Source organism: Cetorhinus maximus, chromosome 9, assembly GCF_964194155.1.
Source record: "Cetorhinus maximus chromosome 9, sCetMax3.hap1.1, whole genome shotgun sequence".
NCBI lineage: Eukaryota > Metazoa > Chordata > Chondrichthyes > Lamniformes > Cetorhinidae > Cetorhinus > Cetorhinus maximus.
In genome coordinates this window covers 16,747,380-16,763,815 of record NC_135887.1, presented here as the reverse complement: position 1 = coordinate 16,763,815, position 16,436 = coordinate 16,747,380, and the positions used below count along the sequence as shown (strand labels likewise).

Genomic DNA, 16,436 nt, shown 5'->3' with positions numbered 1-16,436 from the left:
TCACTAAAGAGAAAGCAAGATTTCCTGGACATTATCACATTGCTATTAATGCAAATTGGCAGCTAGGTTTCCCCACATCACAACAGTGACATAGGAACATAAGAATTAGGAGCAGGACTAGGCCATTCAGCCCCTCGAGCCTGTTCCACCATTCAGTAAGATCGTGGCTGATCTGACTCTGGTCTTAACTCCACTTTCCTGCCTGCCCCCCCCATAACCCTTGACTCTCTTGCCGCTAAGAACAGAAGAAGTTACATTTCAAAGAGTACCGCGCTGGATGTACAGTGCCCTGGGACCTCCTGGAGGCCGTGAAAGCAGCTCAATAAACGCAAGCTCTTTGCTTTTCTCTGCCTGGTGTCGGACCCTGCTTACCCACACAGCGCCACAATTAGAAGCAGCCCCTGACCCAGCTGCTCAGGAAAGCATTCTGCCATTTTAGACTCAAAAATAGAGGCTGTTCATTTTGCTGTGCGGGCCATTTTGGTGCAGAGACAGGGAACGTGGAAGAGGCAGCGGGTGGGAGTTGAGTTTGGTCAGATAGGTAAGACATCAAAGGGCTACTTGCTGCCCAAGACATAGGACCCCCCCCCACCACCCCAAGAAAGATCGGACACCTTTCAGGAGGTAGAAAAGGTGTTCTTTTTTTTAAAAAAAAAAGGAAACTTGTCACACGAGTTTAAAAATTCCTCACATCTTGAAATATACAGTTCTATTTGGAGGACTCACCTACACTCCAAATAACAGTCTTCTTTAAACTGACAAAGAGGGAGCAGTTCTATATTTAGCACCAAGGAATATGTTCTGAAGCTGTGAATAATAGCAGATGAACATTTCAGCAAACACATAATTTGACAGGGACAGCTTTTGGGTCTTCAGGGTCCACTATTCTATTTAATTTGTAACTTTATATTCAATAGCAATAAAGTACATTTTCATTTCAAAAAAAGCCACGATTATAATCTTGCCAGTGTGTTGAAAGCGAGTGTTTTTGCCAGATATATTAAAGTGATTTCTGCCAATTCTTTTCTCCCGAGCTGCTGGCCTGCCTAAAAATAAACTTTTATTATTTAAATGCAAAACGATTGCTCATCTACATTTAGATCATCTGTAGTGTCAGTCCTGGTTTGTAAATGTCCTGTTTTCTGTCACTGGCTTCACAGGGATCAATCTATTGCCACATGTTCAGCATTAGAGCCAACTGCAAACACACAGAATTACACAGAATGTACAACACAGAAGCAGGCCATTTGGCACTACTGGTCCGTCCTGGGGTCCCACTCTACTTTCTATTCCTTTCTCCCTTATGCGTTTATCCAACTTCCCCTTAAATGCATCTGCGATAATCATCTCAACTACTCCCTGCGGCAGGTAACAAGTTCCATTCTTACCCACACTTTTGAAGTTTCTCCTGAAATCCCAACCAGATTCATTATATTTATAGCCCCTGGTTTGGACTCCCTCACAAACATACGAGCTAGGAGCAGGAGTAGGCCACTCGGCCCCTCAAGCCTTGCCCCGCCATTCAATATGATCATGGCCGATCCAATTGTAACCTCAACCCCACATTCCCACCTACCCCCAATAACCTTTCACCCCCCAAGTGAAGCAATTTAGCGAATACAATCCTACGACGCCACCCGTTTCTGATTTTTGAGCATTAGGAATAGGGGGTGGAATTATACGGCGCCTCCCGCTGCTGGGATTTTCCAGCCCTGCCTCTCGCTGCATGTCCGGCCGGGCCCTGCCCCACCAGGACTGTACAATTCCGCCCCATGCGCGCTCTGACATTTTTTTAAACAAGGGCAATAGTTTATTCCGTCTTAACCTAATTGATGTAGATTTAAGGGAAATGTATCATGCAGTGCCCATATAAACCTCCGCCTGGCACCATTACCAAGCTTTGCAGGTATTTTTAAGTGCCCAGGCCGGCCCCATGTTATTCCCAGTTGTACCACTTCAGTTAGCTCCTCTGACTAAACATGTATTAACACCAAATTACTGCCACTTGACGCCTACGTTTTAAGTACATTGTCCCCTGTGAGGATGAAACAATGATTTTGTTTTATCAAACAACAATCAAAAATAAAAAGGCAGAATATATTCCAAACTCTACTTGCAAAGCATGAATGGCATTGAATCCTGGTGTCAATGTGAAGCACCAGCCTATGGGTGCTTACCCAATCAAACCCCTTCGTAGTCTTAAACACCTCTATTCACCATCAGTTTTCTCTTGTTTAGAGAAAGAGTGTCCCAGCCTGTTCAGCCCCCCTTGATATTTATAAATTCTCCCTCGTTATGGTATCGCCCTTATAAAGCACTTTTTGCATCATCTCCCGTGCCTCTATATCCTTTTTGTAATATGGAGCCTACGGAACTGTTCACAATGCTCTAAGTGTCGTTTAACTAAAAGTCAGACTATCCATCTTCCCAAACTCCACAGCACCACGAGAAACAGCAACACCAGAGAGAGGAACCTTTGTAGCACGGCACGAGGTTGGGAAGGTGATGTGGGAGTGTGCGAAGCAAGGTGCATTGAACTTACACGCCTGATTCATCAGCACAAAGCACAGTGGATCGCATGACCCAAACAGCCAGCCCAACTGGCCTTCGGTTACCTAGGCCCCAAGCCTCTCCCAACTACCTCCTTTAAAACGCTCCTTCAAATCAGTTGGCCCTTTTCGGAAACGTTCTGGTGTCGGAAATCTTTGTGGGAATGAGAGTTGGTCGTTGTTTCGAATCCCACTCCCGTTCACACCTTGTTAGTCTCCCGACACTGGGAGCTCCAGGTGGTGGGCTAACCCCAATTCTAGGTTTGGTCCTGTATTGTAGACATAAATTCATACTGGATGCACTAAATTCCATGTCATCCTGCCAATACGTGCTCCCAAATGCACAAAGCTTTTGCACTGGGAAGGCAAACTTGCAAGATGACTATATTTAATAACATAGCGTGCTGATTATAGCCTGCTCCTCCTGTGTTTAAAGTGAGGTTTCCCTTTGTAAAACGGATGGCAAAATTACTTCAGCCTGTTCCACTTCTGCGCGATCAAACATATTCTAAAAATAAATGATATTGTTTAAATGCAAAACAATCTCTAATCTGCATTTCAATCATCTGAAATGTCAGCAATGGTTTGGAACATGCTGTTTCTGTTAGTGGCTGTATGGACATTCATTTTAGAAGCAAATGCAGCCAATTAATTTTTTTTTTTTAAATCTGGCACATAGTGTCACACTTACCTCCTGTCACAATTCAGATGTCACATTTTAGTTCGCATATACCTGGGCTCGTGACAAGCAATGGCACTGGAGATCTGGAAATGGAGTTGTTGACCGGCCTGAGACATTAACTCTCGTTTCTCTCTCTGCAGATGCTGCCTGACCTGCTGAGTATTTCTAACATTTTCTACTCTTAACCTCTGTCAACTGTTGGGTTTTGGAGGGGGGGGCTGGGGGTTGGGGGTCTGACAAAGGTGTCCCTGTGTATTAAAGCACGCCCCCATAAGAAGCTAATAGCAACGTGTGCAGGAGCTAAACCCGGCAATGCAATTTTCTTTTAAAAGCGTCAGCCTTCTTGACTCAGCAGTTGCACTCTCACCTGTCAAGGAAGTCATGAGCCTCACTAAGTCACCCCTTGGGTTCAACTGCAGTAAAAACTCACTGGTTAAACCTGTTATTAATCTGAGCTGAAACTCCAGAGTAGGCAAATATGCTGATGATCAACCTGCATTAACGCTTAAAATCTTCCCCATCTTTGAGCCATCTTCCTGATGAGATGCTACATCTGTCTGTCCTCCCAGGTGGATATAAAAGAAAGGCTGAAGGGTGGGGGCGGTGGGGGCGCTCCCTGCTGCCCTGGCCAATATTTATCTCTCAAATCAACATCACTGAAAACAGATTTTCTGGTCATTATCACGTTGTGTGGGAGCTTGCTGTGGGCAAATTGGCCGCAGCATTTTCTACATTACAACAGTGACTCAGCTTTTTAAAAATAAGTACTTCTCTGGCTCCAAAGCACTTGGATTTATCCTGAGGTTGTGAAAGGCGTGATATAAATGCCAGACTTTCTCCATTATCCAGGACTGATTTTTAACTTGTGTCATTTTGTCTCCTCCGATTACCAGGCTATTTGTATTTGAAGCAACATAGCAAAGTAAGCAACCTACAGTCCTACAATGCAACCTCTGTTTCTGATTTTTCAGCATTAGGAAGTGGGGTTCTGATATTTTTTTTAAACCAGGGCAATAGTTTATTCTGTTTTAACCTAATTGATGTAGACTTAAGAGAAATGTATTATGCAGTGCCCACGTAAACCTCCGCCTGGCACCATTACCAAGCTTTGCAGGTATTTTTAAGTGCCCAGACCAGCCCATGTTATTCCCAGTTGCACCACTTCAGTTAGCTCTTCTGACTAAACATGTATTAACACCAAATTACTGCCACTTGAATCCTACATTTTAAGTAGCTCAACCCCTGTGAGGATGAAACGATGATTTTGTTTCATTAAACAGCAACCAAAGATAAAACAGCAGAGTGTATTCCAAACTCTACTCACAAAGTATGAATGGCATTGAATCCCGGTGTCAATATGAAGCATTGGCCTTTAAGCATGAAATAAAAACAGAAAATGTTGGATAAGCTCAGCCGGTCTGGCAGTATCTGTGGAGAGAGAGAAAGAGAGTGAATGTTTCGAGTCCGTATGACTCGTCTTCAGAGCTCTGAAGAAGAGTCATACGGACTCGAAACGTTAACTCTCTTTCTCTCTCTCCACAGATGCTGCCAGACCTGCTGAGCTTTTCCAGAATTTTCTGTTTTTATTTCACATTTCCAGCATCCGCAGTATCTTGCTTATATCTCGGCCCATAAGCATGGTTTTCTGCACCGAGAGCTCGTGTGAGAGACTTCCTACTGTCCTCTGACTGTAAGAAGGAGCGGCTGACTCTAGTCAAGCCATTTGAGGGTGCGGAGGAGAATTGGGGGAGGTTTCAGAGCTGCCACTATTGTCATCTGACAATGTTGTAACTGGGATTATTCAATCTGTTGGGACTAACATCCTCCAGGGAGGAAAAATATCCACTTAATGTTCTGCTAATATAGGTCTTGTGTGAAACTTTTAATACCTCGATTTGTTCCCACAGCCAATAACAGGCCTGCCACCATGGGCATTTTACCCTGGGGATTATACACAGTCCAGCCACAGCTCATAGTGCGCTCACACAGTAAAGAGCTTAGCTCCCAGCTGGGGTGTCAGATGGTCACAGATTTTGAATTGTTACCAAGAGTTATAGGTCATGAGACAGGAGGTCATGAGTTATGGGCAAGGTGTTCAAGGGTTTCGCCTCACTCCGTCTGCTCATGACTCAAACAGGCTGGGTGAAATTTTTTCTGTCCTTGGGTAAACCAACTGAAGAAGCAACTCCAGGGAGAGAATTTTTAGCTCATCGGGCGAGCAGGTGCCCAACCCGGCCAAGCATAAAATGATGTGCGATGACGTCAGGCGAATATTTTGGTCAGCAGGCAGGCGCCAGAGTTGGCAGTGCGCCCGCCGACAATTAAAAGGCCTATTAAGGCCATTAAAAATGTAATTTAAATAAATTTTTCCCTGCTCATCCAACCTTATGGTTGGCGGGCAGGTGAAAAGGTCAAGCAGCCTTTGCATTTTTAGGAAACCTCATCCACGGGCGGGATGAGGCTTCCAACAGCAAATAAAAATAAAATAAAAATTTAATTAATAACATGTCCCTGCTGGTGTGACAGAGTCACATGAGGGGACATGTTTTATAACATTTTTCAACCTTTATTTTTCATTTTGAAAGCTATTCATCTCCCTGAGGCAGCTCTGTTCCTCAGGGAGATTGTCAAACCCGCACCAGCGCGCACATGCGCCAAGTTCCCACTCGCCCTCCTACAGCCCCACCCCCCCCAACACGGGCAGAGCTGCCCCGCGCGACTCACGCTGGGAAGGCCTCAAGCGGCCTGTCAGCGTGAAATTGAGGTCCGGCCCCCGATCGCAGTCGGCAGTCAGCTTCCCGACCGCTCCCGCCGCCCACTACCCCCACCGAGTCCGCCCGAAGAGGGAAAAATCCCACCCCCCCCAGAGAGCCAACCAGACTATGAGCATTTGGGACGTTGAAGGGGTTCAGCGAGGGGGGAATTGGGCCTGTCAGTGCTCCATGGACATATTTCCACGGTGCCCCTTCACCCGCATTGGGCGTGGCAAAGGCAGAGATACAGAACCACAGATTTCCAGGGGGGATAGTTGGCTGGTTGCACTGACTGCTTGCAAACTGGAAGCTACCCTCGAGGCCTGAGTGAGGCTGAGTGTTTAAATGGATTCCAAGTTCCTTGGCCTTTATTGTATTAAAGCATGGGTTAAGTGAGGTAAAGCCCTCTGTGGAATTCGGCCTTTCTCGCCTTCCTCTCTCGTCCCAGGTCTCGATGCCTCAAACTGCTTTTTATTTTTATTTTGATTCCCAGATTTCACCCAAGTTGCTGCAGAGAGGCTATGAAGAGGGAGGGACACATGTTGGAAGTAGGGAGAAAGGAGAGGGTCCATCCCTAGGTCACTATCCTTTTAGTAGTTTTGGCAAGTGCCAGCAAATTGGTCAACCACCTCCATCAGTGGCACGGAGAGGTGAAGAAGGGACGGGAGAGGAAAACACCTTCAAAAAGGGAAAAATATTATCCTCAAAATGGGAATTCTGCACCCAAAATCTTTAACTACAATCAAAGCAATGTAGGGAATACTCATCAGTCCTTGTGGAGGCCCTGAGGGTCTCCAGGAATGGGGTTGAGGAGAGGGGAGAGGGGGGGAGAGCACTCATGCCTCACAGGTTCAGGTGAGCTAGGCTTAGCCAGTGATCCTGAGTGCTAAATCACTGACCCACCATTAGAGAGGCCACCAAAACTCTACTGTGGAGGACCTAATCACCATCAGAACAACAAGGCAGCAGTAACAGGAGCAGCTTCCATCACTGCCAAAGTGGTCTAGTGAAAGTCTTCTCATTATCAACACCACCACTTGGCCCCACGTCATGAATCCGAATTACCATGGCCTAAGTAGTGACATTAGGAAGAGGAAGATGCCATTCGGTCCCTCAGGCCTGTTCTGCCATTCAATTTGATCATGACTGAGCTCCACCTCAACTCCATTTTCCCTCCTTCGCTCCCATATCCATTCATACCCCTCACTCAACTATGACATGATATGTGTCGGTCTTGTACATTCTCAAGACCTTGCCCTAAATAAATGAGACTTCCTGACCTCACCCAAAGGGTCTCAAAGAGTCAAGTTCTTGGGCCAGTCATGTCCTGACCCGGCCCACCCACACTTCTGACTGCTAAAGGCACCATCCAGGGGAACAACTGCTCCTGCTTGAAAGACTTAAACTCACTTCAATTCTAGTTCAAAGGTAAACCTTACACAAGCAAACAGGAGCCATGGACCCACTCATCACAGCCATCCATTTCTGAATGTGCCTACTCACCATATCTTCCAATCCATTCTATCCTCACAAAGGCATCGAGTTGTATTCTGAGCCCATGGTCACTGTACAGTGCAGCCTGGCTGCCTCATCCGAGCATGTGCGGTATGCCTACACTGCCCTGCAGATCAATGCTCTGTGGTGAGCTTGACCAGTTATATTATTGAATGATGCAACACAGCAGCGGTTCTCAAGGTGTGGTCTGCAGACCACTGGTGGTCTGTGAGGGTCCTCCAGGAGGTCCACAGGCTGCTCCAAAATAAAGTCACAGGTGCGCAAAGGCATGGTTAAGCCCATACTGGAGAACAGGCCAAAATCCTCATCTCTGCCACTCACATGGCATCACACAACTAGACAGGCTCCTGCACGAGTGACGCAAGTCATCGTGAACAGGAGCAGAAACAATGTAGTTTTATAAGCAAGGTTTATGTTACTGTCAATGTTGTCTGATTAGTGTAGATGTGAGTTAAGAATTAGCCACTCAGAAGAAGATTATTGTGATTACTTTATAAAACATCGATCATCGATTGTCGTAAAAACCCATCTGGTTCACTAATGTCCTTTAGGGAAGAAAATCTGCTGTCCTTGCCTGGTCTGGCCTACATGTGACTCCAGACCCACAGCGATGTGGTTCACTCTTAACTGCCTTATGAAATGGCCTAGCAAGCCGCTCAGTTCAAGGGCAACTAAGGATAGGTAACAAATGCTGACCTTGCCAGTGACGCCCACATCGCATGAAAGAATAAATTTGAAATAAACACACTGCAAAGCTTCATACGAACATACAATTGGGAGGAGTAGGCCATTCGGCCCCTCGAGCCTGCAATGCAATTCAGTAAGATCATGGCTGATCTGACTGTAACCTCCCGCCTGCACCCGATAAACTTTCACCCCCTTGTTTATCTAGAATCGATGTACCTCTACCTTAAAAATATTCAAAGACTCTGTTTCCACTGCCTTTTGAGGGAGAGTTTCAGATGAACATGTTCTCTTGTACTATCAATGTTAATAATATGAAAATGTTTAGACTTTTGTTTCTGGCATAAATCAATAAAAAAAATTAAAGCACGTAAATTTATTACATTCAGCTGCAAAAAAGCAGGAAAGTATTTATCGGTTTTTAGCGGTGGCAAGTGAAAGTGGGTAGGGTAAGGCCGGTCGGTGGTCCATGGGGTCTTTTGCTCTGCCTAAGAAGCCCTCAGACGAGGGGTTTGAGAGTCACAGCCACACAGGGACAGGTCTTTCAGCCCATCAGTTCCATGCAGATGTTTATGCTCCTCACAAGCCTCCTCTCGCCCTTCCTCACCTGAACGTCAGCATGTCCTTCTATTCCTTTCTCCCTCAACTGCTTACCTACTTCACCTTAAATGCATCTGGGTTTTTCAATGATTGAGCATCCACAGCACCTTTGGGATAGAGAAGTCCAAAGATTCACCACCCTCTGAGTGAAGAAATTCCTCCTCATTTCAGTCTTAAATGACCTAACCCCCTCATCCTGAGACTACGTGCCCTGATTTTTTTTGGAGTGGGGCCTTCTGACTCGAGAGGCAACAGTGCTACCAAGTGGGTACACTAGTGGTGGGAGCTGAAAATTGCACATGCACGAAACTTAAGGACAATTAAAGGGAAGTGTCAGAATAGTGAGACAAAAATCCTCACTACTCAAGGAAAAGTTTGGGTCCTTTTGGCAAGGCAGAGAGAGGGCAATGGTGCAGACACGAGTTGGCAAGGAGGTGATGGAGCTGCCCATCCCTGATGCCCTCTAATGGTCACTGAAGTGGAAGCGGTGCTGCATGTGGCGGTTGTGGGCACATGGTCATGCCCTGTACCACTGGTCAGCCTGCCTGCAGGGAGGTGCAGCCAAATGCCAGGCCACCATCTCACCGGTACGGTCACCAGATGTGCCGGCCCTGTGTGCTGCATGGTAGCCGCAGTGGACGGCACAGTTCTACATCTGGCCCACTGCTGACCCAGGCCCCCTCCATCAAGACAGTTTTTCCCCCAGGTCCGCTGCCAGCCAGCTGTGCCATGGATGTGGCATCTTGGCAGATGCGGCATGTCAGGATGCCTTGGCCACTGATCATCTTGCCACGCCCTCAGGCACACAATGCCAATGGAAGCAGGACAGCCAACAATGGTGCCCTTCCTCCGAAGCATCCCCATTACTTTTAGTCAGTATTCACAAGTCAGAGTGGTGGAACTAGCCTTGGGAATAGAAAGCTCCTCTTCCAAAAAGATAGGTGCAAATCACATCTGTCTACAGATGTACAGGTGCCAGCTCGTGGGCACCTCCTGTGCAGCCAGACCCATCTGTTATTCCTCTATTGGACTTCAGGTAGGTGAATTCCCATTGGAAGACCCATTGCTACAATAAACAATCGCTGGGACAGAGTGGGAGGGCAGGCATAAAAATAAATGCCAAAATCTCAACCCAACAGTCCCAATGGTGTGTACTGCACAGAGTTCTCCAAGCATGGTATATATAATTAAATAAGACAGCACAACCAAAATCCTTCGTCAACAAGTCCCTGGATGATGCACAATGCAGACACCTGAGGCTCATGCAGCAGATCCTGGGCCCAGAGACAGGTACCAGCTTCAAAAACGCAAAGTTCTTCAGCAGTCTGAAAACAAACCGTGCCATTCTTATAGGAACAGAGGAACTTACAATGGTTTTAATGTGTCAGAATATTTTGAATAATATTTTCCGCTAACATCAGGTTTAATTTTCACTCAGAAGTCCAGATTATCTTTATACAAGATGAACTCTGGATTTGACCTTGCTTCATTCTGCAACTACCTAGTCGGGAACCAATCTACTGAAGCTAACTCAAGACACGGCTGTCCACCCACCTCTTTAGCCCTGTTGACCTATCCATCCAAATGCCCTAAAACCTCTACAGCCGAAGTCTGTGCCACGTGTTGAGTTTCAGGCCTAGAGAGTGTGTGGAATGCAGATGTCAAGCAAAGGGGACCATAATGCCCATGATCCTCAACATTAAACATTCAAACCGAGTACGACTGGAGTATATAGTCCACTGACCCTTCTATAATGCAAAGGTGGCTCTGAGATCAGAATGAGTTTAGTGCTGGAAACTCTCACTTACCTCTATGCCTGTTAGTTGTCTTATCAAACATTAACATGGCATCTTCTACCTGCAAGACAAAAAAAACAGTTCAGGTTAGATACACAGACATTAATATTCAATAATCACAGGGCCCAGTGGCACAGCACTCAAAGCAATAAAGAGTCCAGCTCATTGGCAGCCATGTAAACCGGTTTGAATCATAGAATCATGCAACCATCTTGTATTTATGTCTCCAGAATTGTCTGCTGTTTCTCACCCATTCTGTTTCATGAACTGCCAAAGGATGGAATGAACCTTCCATATCCCACAGCACCGATGGCAACCAGCCCAACTCAGCAACAACAAAAAAAACATTTTTTCTTAGTGTTCTCAAGTTTGGTAGCCAAACGAGTTGCACAACCCTCAACGATGGACTTTTGACAAGGACATTGACATTGGAGACCCTAAATAAGAGGATGGGATTGAGCACTGCACTCACAGGGCACCCTCTGCTTGGCATCTCTATTATGATTTATCTTTCTTACCCATACATCTCCTGCTGCCTTGCCAGATGGCCAACTTCATGCCAAGAGGTAGGTTTTACCCAATGCCTCTCAGTGAGTGAAACAGTTGTGCAAATCGCTCAATGTGTTGTAAAACAATTTCGTTCTCCCTTAGGCGTATGGGTAAGCTATATTTCCACTAGCTCCTGCTTGTCCTGTAACGTCAGTGGGTGTAACTCAGTGCCATAAAAAATGTTTTGATACATGTGCAATGCTCTCTACTACTCTCCGCTACTCTGAATCAGCCAGGGGTACAGCTATTTCCTGAGCGACTGGAGAGAATGCTCATCTGTCTGTGTTATGCACAGCTCAAGCCTTCTTTTCTAACTTGCACAGACTAGCCAGACAATGCCACTGGCAAAACACTGGATAGAAAATCAAGCCATGATGGAGGAGGAAGGGAAGGAATGAAAGCTCTGTAAGAGTAATTGGTATTAAGTGTCTTTAATTGTCCCTTCATTGGCAAAGTAATACCTGTGTCTGATTATGCAGGATTACATTGCATTTACAGTTTAGAAATCAGCCTCTGCCGGCGTTTATACTCCACACAAAGCCTCCTTCCACCCTTCTCATATAACTCCATCAGCATAGTTTTATTTCCCTTCTCAATTATCTACTTATCCAGCTTCCCCTTAAATGCATCTACCCTATTCGCCTCAGTTCCACATTAGTGAGTTCCACATTCTCACCAGTCTCTGGGTAAAAAGGGTTTCTTCTGAATTCCCTATTGGATTGCTGATCTTATATTGATGGCCTCTAGTTTTTTGCTGTATGTGTGTCGACTCAAATGGGGTAAACCAATTTGCCTGGAATGGAATGGAACTCAAACTGGTCGTTATTATTGATGGGAATGATGATCCTGGTGAAAAGACTGCTGGGAATTTTCAGCACAGCTGGGAGCACGCCCAGTGCTAGCTGGGAGTTATCACACTGCTTCAACTCAACCTACAATTGGTCAGCTATTGTCTTGTGGCCTCCCAAATTGAACCAATGAAAATTGAATGGGATTTGCCCTGATGGTTCAGTTGCTAGGTACAACATCAAGTGTGCAAATGGGTATGAACAGGAGGCTGCCCAGCTTCATCCCCGACACGGGTTGAGTTACTGGATCTCAGCTTGGGGGTTGGTTGGTGGGCCGGTGGGGAGGGCGGAGAGGGGGAGGGGCGGGGTCAATGGAGAAGCTACATCTGACCTCAGCACCTCCGGGACTGAGAGTGGGGGAGGTCGATCATTCTGATTGATCATTATTACATTGTTCCCCGCTGGAAAGCGGGAGCTGCATTTAAAATTGGCAAATGGCAGACCCACACTCGAGGAATGGTCACTTTGGGCGTGAGGGTAGTGGGTGCCCATGTCACTGGGCCACAGCTCAAGTCAGCACACTTGGTCACGGGAGCTTGGGGAAGGACACACATATCACATGACAAATTCCACCTACTGTTTGGTTATTTAAACTAACACAGGATACTTTTTAATACAAAAAAAAAACCAATTCTTTCTGTGAGCCTCACTGTGAAATAACAACTCAATTTCTATTCACTTCAATGGTTTGCAAGCTGGATCCTATTTTATCTCAAAATGCTGTATCTCACTGCTGACTGACCGTGGCAATAATGGATTGCCAAGTGCTTAATCCCAGGCGCACACCTGCAGCCCAACCGTGTCTGTGTCTGTCTGCATCACAATCGCATCCAAATGTCTTCCTGCATCTTCTGAAGCTTGTCTGAGGTAGCTGTGCTGTCAAAAGACCAGGCCGGATTGAGAGGGCCATTCTCTAGCCGACTTCTCTCTTACTGAGCCATTCTGACATTATCAAACAGGGGGATAGGTCCCCTTGCACCCGCCCCAGCCCCCAACCTCCCACCCCACAGGGTTATTTAACAGGCTTATGAGAAATGCAAGCTTGGTGTCCAAAACCCCGACTCCAGAAAAATCCTGAAATCTTCTCCAAAAGGTCAGATGTTGAGCTACAGTACAACCCCACCGAGCCCACGCCCCCCACCCCACCGAGCCCACGCCCCTCCCATCCCCGCCAACCCCACCACCACCAGCCCCCTGGCAAAGCCAAGCTAATCCACAGTCGTAGGATGGCGGACTCTCACTCTCTCTTCCATAACACTGCAAGGCTCTGTCTAACAGTTGATGCAGACTAGACCCCTGAACCCCACCCCCCCTTCAGCAATCAGTTCTTGTTTTCCAGAGTGGATTCGGCTATCTTGACTATGCCGGACCGAGCTTTGACAGAAAGTCTTTAACGGAATGAAAACAGCCATCCGAAAATCAGGCAGCAAAGCCTCTACCTTGTTGAATCCAAGGATTGGGAAGGTGAGGCCGAGTGGGATGGATGGGTGGGGGAAGCGGGGGATTAAAAGTTTGTTTCTCAGAAGGCCAATCATTCACCCAACAACGAATACCAAAGGCACTGGCTGCACACAGGATTTGCAAGAGGAAATCAGGCAGAGAGGGAGGAGAGAGATACACAGACAGTCAGGCAGACATGATCAATCAAGGAATGGATATACACAGAGATGGGCAGACTCAGAATGACAAGTGGCAAGCAATGAGAGTTGTGTGCGTGAGAGAGAGAGAGAGATACAGATAGACAGAGGAAGAATGAAAGGCAGTATCTCGGGAATTGCAGTCAGAATCAAAGAGGACTGATAAAGAAATATTTCATTAAACTAGCTGTCACTGGTTTCAAACTAAATGTCTCCTCTCACTGCTGGTTCCAGAGGGCTGATGTGAAGCAGTCCTCTTGGTCTTCACCCGATTCAGAAATGATGCACTTCCACTCCACACAACTGAGGAATGATATGGTACGAATCAGCAATCTGAATCACAGGGGCGGGTAGCATAGCGGTAATGTGACTGGCCGAGTAATCTTACAGGCCTAGACTAATGTTCCAGAGACACGAGCTCACCATGGCAGCTGGAGGAATTTCAGTTCAATTAATTAATAAATCTGGAATAAAATGCTAATTAATAATGATCAAGAAACCTCCAGTTTGGTGTAAAAATGTCCTTGGGGTGGGGTGGGGGGGGGAGAGAGAGGAAATCTGCCACCCTTATCCAGACCGGCCCACGGTGACTCCAAATGCCACAGCAACATGGTTGCCTCTTAGCTGTCCTCTGAAATAGCCTAGCAAGGCACTCAATTAAAGGCGGCTCTCCATCACCTTCTCAAGGGCCATCGGGGTGAGACGTAAGTTCTGGCCTTGCCAGCGATGCTCACATCTCATGAATGAATAAAAATGTGCCCTTTTTTTTTGTCTCGATGAGGTGCTAAAGTATTGACCAATGACAGTGCTGACTCACCTTCCCCCACCCCAGGACAGTGCTGCTGACTGGAAAAGCCTCCACACAAGCAGCACCACATTGATGCCCAGGGGAAATGCACTGTCACTGGTCTGCCTCTAAACCTGGTGGCACCACGCCCACAGCCCAGACTCTTACAGCCTGAAAAGAAAAAGGTGCCTCTTAATGCTGTCTGGAAGCTGCCTAAATTTTTGCACCTGCCCCCATGCACCGCCCTCCCCCCTGCCCCCCAACCCCCAAAGCGCTCCATTTTAAGTGCCCCATTCTTTAAAGTTGGCTTGCAGGTCATTTGCGGCTCTGATGAGTGGCGCCATTCCCTTGAACCACCTGAACTTGCACCTGGAGTTGTGAACAATTATGCAGATAAGGCTGGGCCAGAAATTCCTGTGCGATGATTAAGTTTTGGCATAAGGCAAATCTGAAAGTACAGGAAAGCAAGTCCGAGCTGCCTAATGACTGGAGGTGGAAAGCTGTCGCCGGAAGTGGACAGGACAGCCTGGAGCAGAAACAGAAATACTACAGGCACGCAGGAGGGGTCAGTCTTCCGAGTTTGTGGTTTAAAAAACAGACTTGCACTTATTTTGCGTCTTTCACAACCACAGGACGTCTCAAAGTGCTTTACAACCAATGAAGTGCTTTTTGAAATGTAGTTACTGTTGTAATGCAGAAAACACAGCCGCCAATTTGCACACAGCAAGCTCCCACAAACAGCAATCTGATGATGTTTTTGGTGATGTTGGTTGAGGGGTAAATATAGTCCAGGGCACCAAGAAGACGACCTCTACTTGTCTTTAAATAATCCCACAGGGTCGTTTACATACATCTGACGGGATAGATGATGCCACAGTTTAGCATCTCATCCGAGAGGCGGGACTGCCTAGATTTTGTGTTTATGTCTCTGGAGTGAGACTTGAACCCATGAACTTCTGACTGAGAGCAAGAGTGCTACCCACTGAGCCATGGCACACTAAGAAGCCACTTCAAGTTTGGCAATACTCCGCACGTGTCCTGCACTGTGCCTGAACTTGAGAGACGCAAATGAATTCCATTCTACAACTTTACATCCACTGCCTCAATGGGCACAAACATTTAAAAAGATAACATTTCGAAATCAAGTGTTCCAGAAAAGAACAGGCACAGGATGTCCAAAATGAATGCTGCGGCTGGTGTTGACGCAAGCTTTCAAAACTAGAGGTAGGGTGAAATCTTGTAATTAAAACAAATGAATAAGTGCAAACTATTCCAATGATTCTGTCGTGAATATACCAGTGGAGTACCGACTTTCTCTGATGTCTGGTCAGGAAAAGGGAGAATATTTCGGTGTTGGAAAGGAACACTGGGTTGTGATGACTATTGTTCACCTCCCATGCACCAACTGAAGCTACAATGCTGTACTTTGGAGGATAATCCCTCTCAGGGGTACTGAGGATTGCGGAAGCTGCCTTGCTGGGCCTCAGTGCAGATTGAGAATCAGTTGGAGAAGGAGGTAAGGACTTAGCAGCTTCTCCACATCCATCTTGGTGGGGTGGATGAAAAACTAGGAAGGAACATCTGAGAACTATTCTGCTGCTGTAAAAGATCTTTCGCATCTTCCTCCAGGTGTTTCTTCAACATCGATCAATGCTGTAAACTGAAACCGGGCGAGCCCGAACACAAAGACCAACCCTTCAAAGGGTGAGGCATTGTTAGTCCAAATTGCTTTATCAAGGGTCACGCTCAAAGCTGCCACCACTCCCTTGTTCAGCCCTCAAAAATGGACTTCATTAATGTTTCATTCATTGAAAAAATATATCTGGTTTGGTTGTCTAAGCTTCGAGGCACCGGCAGTGACAAGCACTCCCAGGTCAGGTACAGGATTGTTAGATCGGAACGGTAGTGTAGTGAGAACATTACTGGACCAGTAATCTAGCAATCTTGTGGCTCAGTGGGTAGTGTCCCTGCCTCTGAGCCCGAAGCTCTGGGTTCAAGTCCCACTCCAGGACTTGATAGCCAAGAAAGATGCGCTC

At 46.5% G+C, this 16,436-nt stretch overlaps 1 protein-coding gene across 18 annotated transcripts in view; it reads right to left on the bottom strand.

The window, feature by feature from the left end:
• The window catches only part of msi2b (musashi RNA-binding protein 2b), a 505,067-nt gene that overhangs the window by 243,180 nt on the left and 245,451 nt on the right, over window positions 1–16,436 (bottom strand). For all 18 annotated transcript variants that reach the window (XM_078548150.1, XM_078548151.1, XM_078548152.1 and 15 more), the window contains one exon: window positions 10,592–10,640. In XM_078548150.1, coding sequence (XP_078404276.1) covers window positions 10,592–10,640 — 49 coding nt within the window. The remainder of the gene's footprint in view (window positions 1–10,591; window positions 10,641–16,436) is intronic.